The 17,095-nt window shown below is 41.2% G+C and overlaps 1 protein-coding gene across 1 annotated transcript in view; it reads right to left on the reverse strand.

Annotated features, from left to right (window-relative positions):
- LOC102779710 (voltage-gated delayed rectifier potassium channel KCNH8-like) overlaps positions 1 to 13,659 on the reverse strand; it is a 51,346-nt gene extending 37,687 nt beyond the window's left edge. The window contains exon 1 of the mRNA XM_087836698.1: positions 13,407 to 13,659. Within this exon, the coding sequence (XP_087692824.1) occupies positions 13,407 to 13,482 (76 nt within the window). The 5' untranslated portion in view covers positions 13,483 to 13,659. The remainder of the gene's footprint in view (positions 1 to 13,406) is intronic.
- Positions 13,660 to 17,095: the final 3,436 nt, after the last annotated feature.

Here is a 17,095-nt window from a genome sequence, read left to right on the forward strand (position 1 = left end):
ATGTCCTCTGGAGAGATGAGATCAAAGTGAAGATGTCTGGTCATAACAGAGAAAACTAAACATATCAGCACTTGATCGAAACTGTTGAGCACGGTGGTGGCGTAGTGATGAGTTGACCTTGTTAGAGCCACAGGACCTTTACACCTCGCAGTCACTGAGTCAACCATGAACTCCTCTGCATACGAAAGTATTCTAGAGTCAAATGTGAGGCTAAATGTGGGGACAGTTAAAGTCTGACCCAAACTAGAACGTGCAGCAGGACAATGATCCCTAAACACAGCAACAATGGCCGAAAAAGAAAAGAATCAAGGTGTTTCCTGTGACCCAAAGTCGAGACCTCAACTCAAATCCTGAGGCAGTTGTCAGCACACACCGCACACCCATTCTTCATAAAAGAATGAAGATAAAAACACTGTAAATAAACATTGAACGGCAAGATGGTTGCAAAGAGGAGTGGCAATAACAACAAAATAAAGAAAGCAATAACAATTGCTGACAAGGTGGTTGTAGAAGCCACTAAATCGTGGGGTGTTCTCAGCTTTTCGGATGCAATGAGTCCTGTGAAAACTTTTTTTTTACATTGCTGTATGAGAAAGCCACAATTTCTGCGAGTTAGATGAGAAGATGAACGCTGCTTTACTTTTTTGCACCCTAAGTCGTGCAGCTACACAGCAAAACGCTGACTAAAGGGAGGATAATAAGGTGATAACATCAAGTTGTATTATTTATTGGTCTCCTGGAATACACCATGCACAGCAAAGGAACTACAGATACTCTTATAAAAATCGAGCTTCCAGTTCAGAAAAATGTTACAAATTATTTCCAAATTTAATTTAATTTAAATGAGGATGTTCTGGGTTAGCTGGGAGCTGAGTCCAAAGCACTGAATTAGAGAAAGGGAAGAAAATGGATGGACTTCCAGCAACTGTTAAAAGACTTTATTATATATAAAAGTTTAATTTGCTAGCTGCTGGTAGTGGGGAAACACATTTCTTCCTAGCGACCTGTAATCGTCACGTGGTTGCCGACCTGTCTCGAGGCCTGAGTCACCTGGGATTCAATAGTATCAAACTTCTGATCTAACTGATGGCAAAACAGTGATGTATATTTCCCCAAATGCTGGCAATTCTTTTAAAGAGCTTGTTTCTTTTATTTTTTATGATTGCTGGGAGGCAAAACTGTAAATATAAGCTTTGGTTATTGGCTGAAAGAAAAAGATTGCTGAGTGAAGTCGTGCATTCATTTCTTTCACTTCAAATTTAGTTCGCCGCCACCTACAAACAAACATTGTAAGTAAATCAGTTCAAACATTGTTTTCACTCGCCCATCCATCATGGTCATTATGTTTCCACAATATGTAGGAGGAAATGTATGTTTCTGTATAAAGGCCATATGTCGCTGCTGACTGCAGAAGGGCATATCAATCAGTGAAGTGTAATTTTGTGGCTGTGCTTAGCTAAAGGCAGCTCATGTTTTTTCTCTCCCAATGTACAGCTTTATGAACAACGGACCACGGTGAAGCTTGAGATGCAACAAGTGTGAAGCCGTGTTACTCATACAAAGCCGGGTTGACGGGCACTGACAGCAGCCACGCTGGTGCCGTCTCCTTCTTGTCAGTTTTTACCAGATGTGCTGCCGTAGAAACCAGCTGTAATAACACCTGATCATTCAAGCTGCTCTGTCAGGCAGCAGGAGAGGGAGGAGCTCAATGATTTCACACATAAGAATCCGGCGATTCTGAAGAGTGTGACAGAATAAAATGGGATTTGATGAATCACTTTACCCAGAAAAATAGCCTTGTACATTTGAAATGATTAAATAGAAGAATGAAGGAAAGAATATATTAATATTTAATAGCGGTGAGCCTATTTTGAAAAAGAACAAAGGTAGGGTTTCTAATGAGGCTACATTAGGAGATTTTACTGGGACTCTTAAACTTTCAGGGTGATGTGATAGAAAAATCCCACAATGGGTATTTTTGGAAAATGAAATAACAAAAATGGTTACTACATTTGTAATTACTGACAATGATGTTTTAAAATAGAGCAATCCAAATATCTGTTTGGATCGATACTAACCCGATAGGATCAATATTTCTTTCTGTCCTCTAAGCTTAGTAAGTAAGCTCAGTCCTGTATTTACTTGGTATTGGACCAAAACTAAAATTTGCAGTATCGCTTAGCACTAAATAAAGGCACCCTGACAATTTTTATTCAAGCCTAGCAGTTCTTCTGTAGTCTTCTTCCATGTTTAGCTCCTGTAAACTGTCAGTAGGAATGTGTAGGACTGTGTAGCATGTATGCATGAATGCATCTGAGTCCAAAGCAGCAACACCCAAGAGCTAAAAGGTGGCACAATAGGGACAACAGGAGTTGGAGACCCAGGCATAACCACATGCATTTATTGCAACTGTGTGCCTTTGACATGGTTGCTTTGAAGATGGATTAGGGTCCACAGCCACTCCTAACCAGTTGTCATTGTCAAAGTGCCTTTGGCGCATCAAGGTGGCAATAAAACGACAACAAGATTCAGTCTGCTGTCAGTTTGAGATTGAATGGAGTTAAGTTGGCAATTGCATGCAATCTGTTTGTGATAATGCAGCAATTAGCTGTGAAAAGTCAGCAACAATCTGCTGCTGTCTACATAGAGATTCACATTAACTAATACTTCCATTCCCAGTCCAGCCAGAACCTCATAGATTTAAAACAGAAATTAAGAAAGTCATCCACAAATAGTGAGGTAGCTGCTGCAAAATGACCAAATCACTTTGCAACCCTGCGTTTATATAGGAATAACCAGAATGCAACAAGTTGGCAACTAGCTGAGTCGAGTCACCTATTGCAAAGAGATGCATCACAGACAAACTGTGTTGTTTATTCTAGGTTTTATATAAAAGATGGAGATAGCCACCATTATGTGGTCTTGGCAGTAGGGCTGGGTATCGTCACTGATTTCTAGAATCGATTCGATTCCGATTCACAAGGTCCTGAATCGATTCGATCCACGATTCGATTCAATTCTATTCGATTCAATTCAATTCGATTCGATTCAATTCTATTTGAATCTGGGAAATTTTGACAGTCAGAAATATTATAATTCAGATCAGTACATTTACATATTTTTGTATCTATAAAAAGGAAGCTGACACACGCAAGACTTTATCAAAGCTGTAAGCATCACAGCAGAGGCCTTTGTGTCAAAGTAGCTGAAGATAAAACGAAGAAAAACATGAAGGTGGTTTTCCTGTTCTGGGATTTTATAAAAATATTCTGCAGTACATCAAAAACGAAAGAAAACCATTGATCAACATATGAACATTACCTCTGAAGTTACAGCGGTTTTATTAGAGACACAGCTGAGCGTTTTGCATTTTGTATAATTTTAAAAAGTTTTAATTTGTTCAGTATTGAACGGCAGAAATTAGGTTTTCTTTTCGGAAGTAAGTAAAAGGAAAAAACAGCGGCCGACAGCACTGTAAACAACGGTAGACTTGTGCGTAACAAGCAAGCGAATAATGCAGAAAACAGATTTTTAGATGGGAAACTGTCTAAAAATCTGTATACAGAGAGAGAGAGCTGTGCATGAAGTGTGATTTTATCGTGGTGGAAGCAAAACAGCAAAAGTCAGAGGGAATTTTTATGTGAAGCGTAGTTTGGATCTTCTTTTGCTGCTGGTTCGGTCAATATTGTTTGGAGAGAGATCAAACTAACAGCTTTAGAATCGGCGCAAAAAGGGCGTGAACACAAAGTGCGGACCCGCCGACAGATCAGAATCAGTGAGCTGTCGGCTTTCAGCCCCGACCGTGTCCGTGCCGTCAGGTGAGAAAGGCGACATCTTACTGATTCTGATCTGCGGGTTGCGCTGTGTGTTTACGTCTTTGTGCAGGATCCATGTTCCTGCTCTCATTTACTGTCTTAGCTGTTTGGTGGTTGTTGAAATTTTGTGACGTTTCACTAGAGATTCTGGCATTTCAGGAAAAATAAATTTATATTAAAAAATCGATTCAGGATTTTAATGAATCGATTTCACGTTATCCAAGCCAGAATCGATTTTAATTGATAAATCGATTATAAAAACCCACCCCTAGTTGGCAGTCTCTCTGCATTTATCAACTGGATGGAAAGTGTTTGCGAGACTGCAATCAGTTGGATTGCAGAGTCAAACGTGTGATTGAAAGTCTTCACCCAGAAGTTTAGGGTGTTGCACACTGAATCTCTGGGTAGCCAGCTAGTTGTGCAACTACTTACATTTGACCTCCAACGGCTAAAACGTAGCAAAACTAAATTCAGCCAGTCAGCTGATCATATGGGCAGCCACTAATTTGTCCTTGTTACAGCAGTTTGTCTTATTTTACTCTAGTGTGACTGAGCTTCAAAACAAGTTAGTTTCCATAGTCTCCCATGTTAAAAGCATAAAGATACACCTTGCTAACATAGCAAGCTTGCTAACATAGCAAGCTTGCTAACATTAGCTGATAACTCTACCTTCTCTTCCAAATTTGCTCACTAATGGCTCTAAACACAAACTAAACAAACAAACAAAAACATGTAACCAAAAAGCTAAATTTGATAAGTGACATGATGGTGGCTTTATCCATCTTTTATATACAACCTAGAGTAAGTAACACGTTCATAAAAGCATTCCTCCAAAGCACTACTCAGTCAAAAACTCCACAGGGAACCCGCAGAGCATTTTAACAAAGAAAACAATGTATTAATTCAAGCGTTATTTCTTTGAGAACCCTGACAGCACATTATCTTCAGCCTTGGTTCTTGCTTTTTTGTAAGCATTTTTTCTGTCTCTCGTTGTTATGGATGCAGTCATTTCCTGGCTCTAGAAGATGACATCCACATTCTTAATCCCACATCCAAAGCTGTGATTAGCTTGCTTGTTACCGAGCCAAGGAACCAGCATTCAGACTTCTCCTTAATGGGAACAAAAGAGCTTAATCCAAACCATGGAAATACACCCTTACCAAATGTACAGAATGCTTGCAGACAACGTTACCCCACGCTGTACTCATCATTTTTTTGAAATACTGGGAATAGATATATTTTTGCGCTGTTAATACAAAGCAAAAGAGTAGTTGCAAAAAACCAAAATATCACTGAGCCTCTTTGCACTTTTAATCTCATGAAAACATAAATGAATGGAGTAGAAGGAGCTTCCTGCAAATGCTGAATCACATCTTTGCACCTAAACGTGTGATGCTTTCAGCTTCTGCACTGTGTGCAAGGTTACAGAGCTCATTACACACACATGCGGCGGTCGGCCTCATCGTTACATGGACACTTTCCCTCAGAGACGTGATCTGCTTACAGAGGAAACGGTTTCCTGTGCCCCTCCATTTTCCTTTTGGCCTTATGCCGTGATAGTATTTTGTTTTTGTTTTATTTTCTGCTCATTCCCCAGGCGCTAGGCAGGCCTGTCACATCCCTAACACAATCCAGGTGTAATAACGTGTGAACTGCACAACAAAACCGCTCAGACTCAGCCCCTGAGCGGCTTAGGGAACCCCGATAAACCCTGCTACTGATAACACTGACAGCGACAGCCTGCCACAGCACATTCACGCACAATGTAAGCCTAACGCACGCACACAGGCCGCAAACATTACATGTTTGTTTGCAGCACCCGTTTGGAGGCGTCTACTGAACCATAATTATTATAGTTCTAATATTATATAAGAATATAAAACAATCTCTCCTTTTTACCCTTTTAAATGTTTTCTCATATAATTTACTTTGTGACTTTGCCTCATATAGCAACACCTTTTTTCTGTGCAACTGGCATTTAGCCAATCACAGCCCAGCACACAGCACAACATGTTTGCTGAGGTCACTTTAGAAATATTGATAATTTTGAACATCAAGTGCAGAAACTGTACAATACAATACAATTTTATTTATATAGCACATTTAAAAAACCACAGGTATGCCAAAGTGCTTCACAGAATGAGTTAGAGCAATAATAAATACAAATATAAAGCACAAAATACAAATAAAATATACTAAGAGGCGGGTGACATAACTAACCAATAATACACCAGGCATAGTAGGCACCAGTAAAGTCCACACACAATGCTGAAGGTTAAAATTATAAACATTAACAAAGTGATAAAGATAAGTTCCAGTACACTAAAAATGTGGGCTCTAGGAGGCGGGGCTAAATGTGGGCTCTAGGAGGCGGGGCTAAACAAATAAGTTTTTAATCGAGATTCAAAAGATTGAATTGAATCAGACGCCCGAATAGCTAGGGGGAGGTTATTCCAGAGGTAGGGTGCGACAGCGGCGAATGCGCGGTCACCTCTGGTCTTGAGCCGAGATCTAGGTCGCACCAGGAGCATTTGGCCTGCTGATCTAAGCGCTCTCCCAGGGATATAAAAGCTGAGGAGATCCGTAAGATAGCTGGGCGCGGTGTTATTTATGATTTTAAAAGTGAGCAATAAGATTTTAAAATCAATACGAAATTGAATAGGGAGCCAATGGAGGTCGGAAAGAACTGGAGTAATAGACTCAAACCTGCCAGTTCCAGTTAAGAGACGCGCAGCCGCATTTTGAACGAGCTGCAGTTTGTGAACAATGGCAGAATGGAGACCAGTATAAAGGCAATTACAATAATCTAACCTTGATGTAACAAAGGCATGGATACGTTTCTCCAGGTCCTTACGTGGTATGTAGGGCTTGGTTTGCTATCAAACAGTAGACACACTGTTGACCAAAATTATTAATATGCGTTTAATCTGGCCTCCATTTATAGCTGAATTTGTCTGTGCCTATGAAATGAAAAGGGAACAAACAAATAAAAGCACTGAAAGCTGGACGATAGCGGTTATTAAAGCCGCTCTCTGACGCGTTTCCTCGACTGTAACTGAAAACACGTTTTCATTTCCGATCAGCTTCAAAACTATTTAGCCCACAGCTTCACGTATGACGAAGCTCCAGTAACGCAAAGCAAGCAGATGTGTGAGCTAACTCAAAGCTACTGCATGGCCAACATTAATGCAAAGCAAACACTTAATTCTTGCATATGTTGATAGTTACTTGGACAAAATGTGCTTAATGTTCTCTGCTCTGGTGAAGGGACTTCCATATTTGCTCAGTTAAAATGTTTTCCTGCTGTCATTGTGCAGTACTTGTGCGTGGGTTTTATAATGTTAGTCATTAAAGTGTCATTTTGAGTCTGAGCTATTTTACTATCTGGGTTTTGGTCTTTTATCAACAGCGTGACCTGCGGTGTACCCCTAAAATATCACCTGTTATTAACATCTGATCTGTATCTGACACGTTGTCTGGATGCTGACAGCCGACGCATACATTTACATATATTCCCGCAGCTTTTGTTGGCCTCTCTGTTGACCTTTCAGCTGATGTTATTTATTCAGAACGTGCTCACGCTGCAAGCCTCAGGTATCACAGTAATGATGTATTGATGATGTGATATTTAAAAAAATGAGGCATCCATAAATTAAAAATGCACGTGTTATGGATAACTGTGTTAATTGTCTCTGTCTGCCAAGCACTTTTACATTTTGATTTTGTAAAGTTTTGATAAATCTTCTATAAATTCTTTAAATACTGCAGTTACACCAAGCTAACAACCAAAAGCAAAGTGCTCCTGACTGTTGTTGGCCTCATTTACATCCACAATTGCTGTGACTTGTTTTACCTTTCCCTACAAGTTATTTGAACAGGAATCTAAAGCTGTTACAAGACATGCACTCATCTGTCACTACCTGTTCAACTAATCAGCCAGTTACATGGCAGCAACCCAATCCCAGTTTAGGTGAGTATACATGGTCAAAACAACCTGCTGACTTTTAAAGTGATCATCAGAGTAGGGATGGGAAAATATCCCGCGAGCCATAGCTCTCTGGATGAAAATGTTTTGTTGCTTTGAGAGGTCAGCGGGTATTTAAGAGACTATGGTAAATGGCCTGTATTTATATAGCGCTTTACTAGTCCCTAAGGACCCCAAAGCGCTTTACACATCCAGTCATCCACCCACTGGTGATGGCAAGCTACATTGTAGCCACAGCCACCCTGCGGCGCACTGACAGAGGCGAGGCTGCCGGACACTGGCGCAACGGGTGAAGTGTCTTGCCCAAGGACACAACGACCGAGACTGTCGGAGCCGGGGCTCGAACCGGCAACCTTCCGATTACAAGACGAACTCCCAACTCTTGAGCCACGATCACCCTCCACTATGTAGAGCTAATACAAAGGCAACAGTAAGTCAAACGTTCTTCTGTGTACCTAGAGTATAATGAGGTAAGGCAGAAGAGCATTTCTAAATGCACAAAATGTTGAAGCTGGACAGCAGCAGAAGACCACACTGGGTGCCACTTCTGTCAGCTAAGAAACTAAGGCTACAATTCACACAGGTTCACCAAAACAAGCCAATAGAAGATTTGAACAACAGATCTTATCTGATGGTTGAGTGAGTGAGTTGTGCTGCTACATTTGAACAATAGGGTCAGAATTCAGCCTAAACAACATAAAAGCAACAAGCAATCCCACCTTGTACCAGTGGTTCAGGCTCGTGGTGTAACGGTACATAGGATATTTTCTGGGACCCCTTAGTACCACTTGTGCATTGTTGGTAATGCCACAGCGTATGTTCTTCTAGCACCTTGTTGAATTAGTTCCTCAAAGAGTTAAGAAAAATCTGAAGGCAAAAGAAGGTCCAACAACCTTGTCCGGGTATGTTAAAGTGTCCATTATTTCAAACTAGCAGACCTTCGTCAGAGCATCACACTGAACTCACTCCCAGCCAACAGTTAAGACTGAATGAGGAGACTATACTGCATTTTCGGAAGTCAGAAACCATGAAATTAAAAAATACTGTTGAACAAAAGCCTAATTGTTAAAAAATCTGTCGCCACGAAGCTGACAGCTACATTCAACATTTTCCGAGATTTGCTATCGAACTGTTATTAAACGGCTGACTTTGTACGTTTAAATATGCATGATGTGGACCGAGGTATCTCTGGGTTAAAAGAGAGTTGATTTTGCATTTTAAGCTTTCTCCTAAAATGAACGAAAGGAAATCAAGAAATTCCCTGGAGTCTCCCTGCTTCGTCTTGCTCCGTTAATGTTGTATGAAAAAAAGACAAGACGATCCAACCTAAAAATACTCTTCTGCTCAGCTGGTAACGGGCATTTGAGGAGTCACTGTGAGTCACAAAGAACAGGTCCCCTGTTCTGTCACTGAGCATAGGTGATGACAAATAAAACCAGTGAAGTGTGTGAAGATCACTGACATCTGAAGCAGCTTCACAAAGATCTCAGACAAGTTCGCTCAAAGTTACTGAAGTCTCTAAACTCCTACCCTTTGACAGTTTCTTGACAGCACCCCCGTTGACAGCATTGTACAGTTATACTGTTGCATGGTTGGAGAAGCCCCTCTTTAAAGTTCCACCTCTGTGGTTTTACCAACTGCCTGTTAAAGGTTAGGAGCAAATGGGAATCCATGAATGAGAAAGTCAACATTACCATCATCCCAGACATCATTCACATGCGGCTGTTCAAGCATGAAGAGCTTCTGCTTATCAAAAGTCAACATTCATCCAATCTATTCACGCGTTTATCCCCCGTAGCTGATTCCGTTTATGATTAATGCTTACACGTGTTTAATCAGGCCTCATTGAAGCCACTTATTGAAATTCTGTCACCGTGAACTGCTCTTATTATCAGCTTTTTGTAGCAAGGAGCATCATTTAGGTTGGTTCGAGTCGGTGTTAAATACGTGCAACTCAAAGAAAGGATAAATAAATGTGATAAATCAAAAGTGGAAAAGTACGTTTATGCTACTGAAAAGGTGTTGGATCTTATCACACCCAATATTTTTTTACATCAGTTATTTCCTGTTTAACTTCTGCACCAACACACATATTTATTTTACTTTTGTTGTAAATGTTTTTTCCGCTTGTGTTTGAATGGACGCCACACTCGTCTTATTTCACGCAGATTCTAATATTAAGCTGGAGTTTCCTCCTTTTTTGTTACTTTATCCATTATTTGTGCAGGATTAAAGTACGCAGAATCTCCCGAGAGCATGGGAGTTGAATAAATCTGTATAAATAAATCATCAGTTGGTTCATGATAGTCAGTGTTCACTATTTGTAATGCTCCTTTCTGTGGTATCAAAACTGATTTGTGTGCATGTTGTTCCTCCAAACCTCCAGACAGTAGCTTATGTATATAAGGAAGGGAATACTAAAGGAAAAAATTCCAATTACCTTTCCTGCAATAGTACAGCCGGGACTTTGACATCATTTATATATGTTTTAAAGCAGTTTCCAGCCAATAACAGCGCTTCAAAATGTACTTGCATAAGTTGTTCCTAGGATTCTTTTTTTCCAGTAAACATGTCCAATATCATTGCAAGTATGCAATTCTGATCATCACTGGTAATGTTTTGCATGCAAGATCAGATGGAATCAGTTTGGAAGTGAGAGGGAATTTTTTCAAGACTGATATTGAAAAAGAAGCAAAAACTTTAAGCTGAGGAGAGAAAGGCATGGCACACTGTCCACCCCTGCTATAATTTGAGTAAATATATGAAATCAAAGGATTATTTATTCAAATAATCATTAAGGAAAATGTCCTTGGTATAAAATGAATATGTACCTATTGAGTACATTTTGTTTGGCCATGAGTGTAAACCTTTTGGATCCCTCCTCCTGATGAAACACCAGGAGACACTGCACGCTTTCATGTGATGGTTACATGTGGAGGCAGCCTGTGGTTTATGTCCTAGAGTCTCAGACTGTCCACCAAACACCAGAAATGAACACCGAACAGCAGACTAGCTCTTTAGGTCTGTGGTGATACATGCCGGAGGGCTAATGGAAGCTTTCCTGGTGCTCTGTGGACTCTGTCCCCCTGTGGCATCTTTTTGATGGGTACTAAAGCTGCTGCCTTGGACCTTCTGATTCCTGGATGATCCAAACTTTAATTCTGCAGAAAGCACAGGTGCATACCCTTTCTTGTTAGCTGGGTTAAATAATTTTCAAATCCAGGGCCAGTTCCTAATGAAGGGTAAGCTTTATATTTCTTTTGATAAGAAAAGCAGGTGGACAACTCCTCGAGTCTTAATGAAGTGGGTGAAATCCCTGCTTACTCAAACAGTGTGTCTAATGGATTTCCTCCTGCCAGCCTGTGCACTGGGACCGCCGGGCGACTGGAAGAAGTGATCAGAAACAATCTGCTCTGCTCTCACTTTAGACTTGAACTGATTGCTGTTGACACAAAATGAAAAAAATATCTAATTGAATCAGTGCTATCTCATGAGACGTCAACTGCACGGGCCTCGCAGAAAACACTGCATACTGAATATTATTAGACTTTTGAGTTTTCCACAACACTTTGCAGCAGGAAACAAAAATCGACACAAATGACATTTATTTTGTGTTTTTATTCAACTTAGAGCTCAGAAAACAGGTCTTGCGGTTACAGTGCATCGGCTCTCAGTCCAGGCTTTTCATTTACACCTTCAGGTCTGTGTTATGTAACTCTCTTAAGCAACTGTATGTGCTGATTGACAGCAATATTTGTGAGCCTAATGCACAGTGCAGCAATTTTGCAGTGAATGTGAGAACAGGTGAATAATAATAAAAGGCTGGGTTTTAATTGGTTTGACAGTCCCAGTAAAACACTCTGACTGAATGTGCTTATTTTCTTTTAAAACAGTGTTACTCTGAAGATGAAAGGAAAATCACATGTCAGAGCATTTTGAATGAGTTCAGGTGGCACCATTACTTTATGAATAGATCTATGGTGACTTTTATAGCTGATCTAACAATTTGAAATGTTTTTCTCACAGATCAAGATGTCAAGGCTCATTTCGAGAGGCAAAAACTCGAGATGGCCAAAATCTCCAGTATGAGCAAACAAAAAAAGCATTAATTGGGCAATACACTGGCTGCCTGTCCAGGTCCTTTCACGCTATAACTACTGGATAGGCTCCAACCATTGTGAATCTGAATAAGATAAAGAGAGGAAAATGGACTGTTGGTTGGACTCAATACGACCATCAAGATTGAAAATTCCATCCACAGGTCCAAGATCCAGAAGGCTATGATTTCACGTTTCACGTTTATTTGTGACATAACATGTCGAAACTGTTCCAAAAAGTCCCAGCTCTAGATCAGGATTGACTCCAAACTTTAATCACTTGTGAGTTGGGCTAAGCCTCATCTCTGCCAAAAAGTTTTCATGCCAATCCATGTGCAACTTTTTAAGTGATCCTGTTTACAAACAAACAAGCCGGGCCAGTCACATAACCTCCTTGGCAAATGTAAGAAGGACTTTAAATCGAGTCCTGATTTCCAAGACCTTCATAATTAGGTTATACACTCATAAATTTTAAAAACAACAACAACACAGCAAGCTAGCTGAGAAAAGATAAAAACTTTGCACTGAGAGTGGAAGGTGGAAGTTAATCGGTTATCTCCATCCGTCCATTTTCTTAACCGCTTATCCAAGTTGGGATCATGAATATTATCCCAGCTATCATAGGGCCCAAGGCAGGTCACACCCTGGACAGGTCGCCAGTCCATCAGGGAGCTAACACAGAGAGACAGACAACCACACACTCTTACATCAACAGCCAATTTTGAATCGCCAAGCATGGTCTGTGGACTGTGGGAGGAAGCCGGAACAATCCAAACTGCACACAGAAAGGCCAGCTGACGGCGCAGCACCACTGTGCTGCCTGGAGTCCATTAACAAGTTAATTCAACCGTGCTTGAATGAGATGACTGATAAAGGGTGTGGCATGGTAAACTGAAGCATTTTGAGCAGACTGACATGTATCAGATACAACCTTTCAAGTACTTACAGCACATTATCTATTAGACATAGAAACTCTGGTGTGTTATATGAGGAATCAGTGCCGTAAAGCTCAGCTTATCATGGATACAGTGATGTAATAATAAATTGGCACCGGGAAAGCTATGATCCAGTAAGACTAATTTGGGTTTTAATGCATTGTAAACTTACAATAAGAGCCATGGCTTCTGCAGGTCATTGTACTCAGTGCATTAAACTCCTTTGGCCAAGTCTGAATTATCAAGTAGCCTATGCAAAATTATCTCTATAAGCTGGCGTCTCAGGTAGGCGCTTGATGAATTTTTCATATGTTAAACAATAGTCTGGGCTTTCTTTCATTCATCATTACTCATTCATTAAAGAATCGGCAAGCTTCAAGTGTCCTAGATCCCCATCAAGCACTTTGCATGTCCCCGGAGGATCACTCTGTGCAGAGTTTGGATATTTTAATCTTTTATCTAAAAAATGTTTTAATAGATCCGAGTAAGTAAATAAGTCAGTGATATATAAAGTGCTGTAAATGTCCATTGCGCACAATAAAATTTAGAGGATTCGGGGAAGACATGTACTCACGGGTGCCATCAAAACGAGTGGCGATAGTATCCAAAAAGGTGTTCTGTGGCGCGATCAGACCCCGCATCACGGGCATCCGGGAGCGGGTCGAGCCTCGTCTTTCCCGGCGCTCTGAGCCATGGCTTTCGCTCGCGGTTGATACGAAGCCCGGCAGAAACCTCGAGGATGCCCCCGGCGCTCCTCCTAACCCCTGGAGGAGGGCGCCGAGCCGAGAAACCCGGGACTCCACGGTCCAAAGCTGACCACCGACCACCGAGCAGGTGATCCGGGCTTATAGGAGGAGAGAGGAGCCGCTGGAGGCTACAGGGGTGAGGACGGAGGGATGAAGGGGGGATGGAAGGACCACGGCGCGGATGGTCACATTTACGCACGGATGTACTGCATAGCCATCCCTCTTTCCTCCTCCCCTTCCCGCTCGCTCTTTCTCTCTGCCTCTCTAACACAAACACTTTATTCCTTTCCAAACACTCTCCTCTCAGGCTAAATGACCATTTCCAGTCACCGTTTTCTTTTTTTCACCCAATTTTTGCCCTCTACCATCGCACCCCTCCCTTTTCCACCTGTCTTTGAAATTCTATCAATCTCTCTTCACCTTCCCTGCTTTGATGTTCTGATGGAGTGTCTATTTAAAGCTGGTAAATTAAAGTGTCATATTGTCCTTACTGTTTACACTGCGTGATTAACTATTACCAGCATTGTCTGTCACGTTTCACACTTGAAGCTGCAACATTTGTCACTCAAAGAACAAATGAATAATTTAGTCAGGATGGACATGAAAACTGTTAAAAACTCTCATCAGTATGATTATTTATATTAGAATCCACAATCCACTCAAATATACAAAATCCACGTGCTTATATGTGCAGTTAGATCAGTGGGAACACATTATACTTCTCCTTATTTTCTGTCATTTGCATACTTTTACAATAATAGATGGTAATGTTAAACATGTTCTATTATGTTTGGTTTGCTAGTTGTTTGTTTATTTGGTTGGTTGTTGACATGGAAGGGAGGAGATATACCTAATATGGTCATTTCATGCAGCAGCTTTAGCTGTGAGCACAAAGTCCCACCCATCTACTGTTCACATCTTTGGTTTGCAAGGGACAGCCAATCAGAAAACAGCTGGCTTAAGCGACTGAAAAGGAAGTCAAAATAGTTTGTTTTCAGACAGAGGATGAACTGAACTGTGAATGATACAAGCTTAATGTGGTACAGTCCAGGATATGGAGCTGAAAGTGAAGCGTGATAATAATACTGTTTTTATGCATTTTTCTAATATAAACATATCAAATAATATGCAGTGTGATACAGATGTGGTTTGCCAAATGAGATGATGACATTATGTGGCATTTGCATTTTCTCTCTGTGCAGGCTTCCTGTCACTGGGCTAGTTTTCTCCATCAGTCAAAAGATTAGACTGCCACTTACACCCTGGTTCTGTGGGTCTTAATGGATCCCCGTCTATATGTCAGCGCTGTGAGTGGCAGCACATCCAGAGTGCAGCCCTCTTTTCGTTCGACATTAGCTGGGATGGTGCAGATAGTGCCAGGATGTGGATGGAGGCCCACCCTCTGCATTTGCTGATGTGACAGGTTTTCCTTATGTTGAAGTGCTTGGGATTGGAAATGTGGTTGAAAACCAAAACCAACACTAAACACTGCCAACCCAAGTTAGCCTTAATGGCCTTAAAAAAAAATCACATGTCTGAAAGTTGTTAGAGTTTAAAGTTTTAAAAGAGGCTCTACCCAACCAATCTCTTAAATGTGGTTAAAGCTGATGTCCCACTGCAACACTGCAAAACTAGAGAAAAGGGATGATGTCACTGAAGTTCTGCATCTTTTATTTATTGCTGCCACACAGTTAGGACACACTTTTGGTCAGTCAGTAGAAAGTGGTTTGGCCCGAAGAACAGATTAAAGATGCTAAACACTGTCCAAGAGTGGGACTTCTAAGCTCAGAAATCCCATCTTCTGCAGTTGGGCTTTTCTTAGTGGCCTAAGGTGTGAAACAGCTATGATGCAGCACAGACGATGGTGTATAATTTCTTACACCACATCTATTCGGTACATACAAATGGTTTAATTTTAAACATTCTATAAGCCTGCCCTGTAGGACCATGATGGTACTCGTGTTCCTCTTTAAGTAATGTTTTCTTATGATATAACTGAAATTAAATTAAATGTAAGACACTTTACATACGCATCTTTGCTATTCTGGTTTTAAGCAACATGCACCATCCCACAGACTGAAGACAGCATGGTCCTGACCGCAAGCTGAAAACCTGCAGCATATATTTTTAAATATTTGTTTTGCATATTAAAATTCTACCTTCAAGGCCTTCGTCCTGCACATCCTGCCCTTCAGGTGCATTCTCATCAGACTGCAGCTGGCTTGCAGCTAGAGTCTCCCTGGCTTCTCTTTTAAGGAGAACTCACAGAGAAAGACTCAAATATCCTGAAATGTCAGGGACAAGCAAAGCTCCAACGTTTTCACACTTATTGCACTTTGTCTGCATCGGGACCCCCAAAGGTCTTAACGCTCCTGGAACTGCAAAGTAAGTATGCCTCTACTCTAATACCCTTTAGAGAAATTCACTGCAAATGCTTTGCACAGCACACATGCAAACATACAAACATACCTATGTATATATTTCTTAGCAAGAGATTTCAATTCAGTTGGGTCGACATTGAATCCCAAGCACGTTACAGCTTTTAACGAGGTAGATTCAATACAGGAAGCCCTGGCGAGTGTGGTCTGCAGATAAAACAAGGCTAAATTAAATCATCTACACCTGCGTCTGTCTGGAAATGCTGCAAAGACTAAAATAGGCTTAGAAGTTACTGTTAGACAAGATAACGGCATCTCGAGAGAAGAGGCGAGCTCCTCTCTGAAATGCTGCAGCAGAGACCTGTCAATCAAAGAGGAGGGGGTGCAGAGAAGAGGGCTGAGGGGAGGGTGGGGATGCAGTGGTGGGGAAAATTGACTGGGAGCTGGTCCGAACCAAAATGGACTCCTTCACTCTGGTTATGATAGTGGGAGTATAAAGCCCGAGCACACTGTAACATTACAGCCCCATTCACAAACACTGAAAACCTGACCATCAGTGGTGTAAGTGAGGCAAGAGTGCCATCTACAGGAAAATCTGAACTATTCTCTAGGGCAAAAGTCAGCTCTTCACTTGCAATGGTGTGTTTCTTATCACAATCAAAGGGGTTTTAATTAAAAGAAAAGAAGAAGAAAAAAAGGACAGTGCACCACACAGAGATCAGTTGTCTGGATGACTTAAGGGTGATGATCAGGACTAAATTCGTAGCAATGATTTGCTTGTTTCCAGATTCGGAGGAAGCTCCCGTGAAGTCTGAAAATATGAAAGCGTGTAGAGTGTCAAATCAGAAGCAGCAACAAAATCTGTGCAACGGAACAGCTGTTCAGTGGTTTACCAGCTGGTTAACAGCATGTGAGCGAGTCTGATTCTGTGCAGAAAAGGTGGGTTAAGAATGTTCTCAAGTGTAACGGCCCACAAGAAACTCACTGTGAGCTCTCTGAGGTCCCAGCTTGTAAGAGAAATCTGAATGTACAGTGCGAGTCTGCACTGCGGTATGTTATCTGTTTGGCAGCAGTGCTTGGTTTAGTGAGATCTGCTCCAGTCTAAACAGCACCTCTCGTGTAATAAATTATACATGGCT

The sequence above is a fragment of the Neolamprologus brichardi genome, chromosome 23 (genome assembly GCF_056152115.1).
Source record: "Neolamprologus brichardi isolate AB-2024 chromosome 23, ASM5615211v1, whole genome shotgun sequence".
In the NCBI taxonomy this organism is placed as follows: Eukaryota; Metazoa; Chordata; class Actinopteri; order Cichliformes; family Cichlidae; genus Neolamprologus; species Neolamprologus brichardi.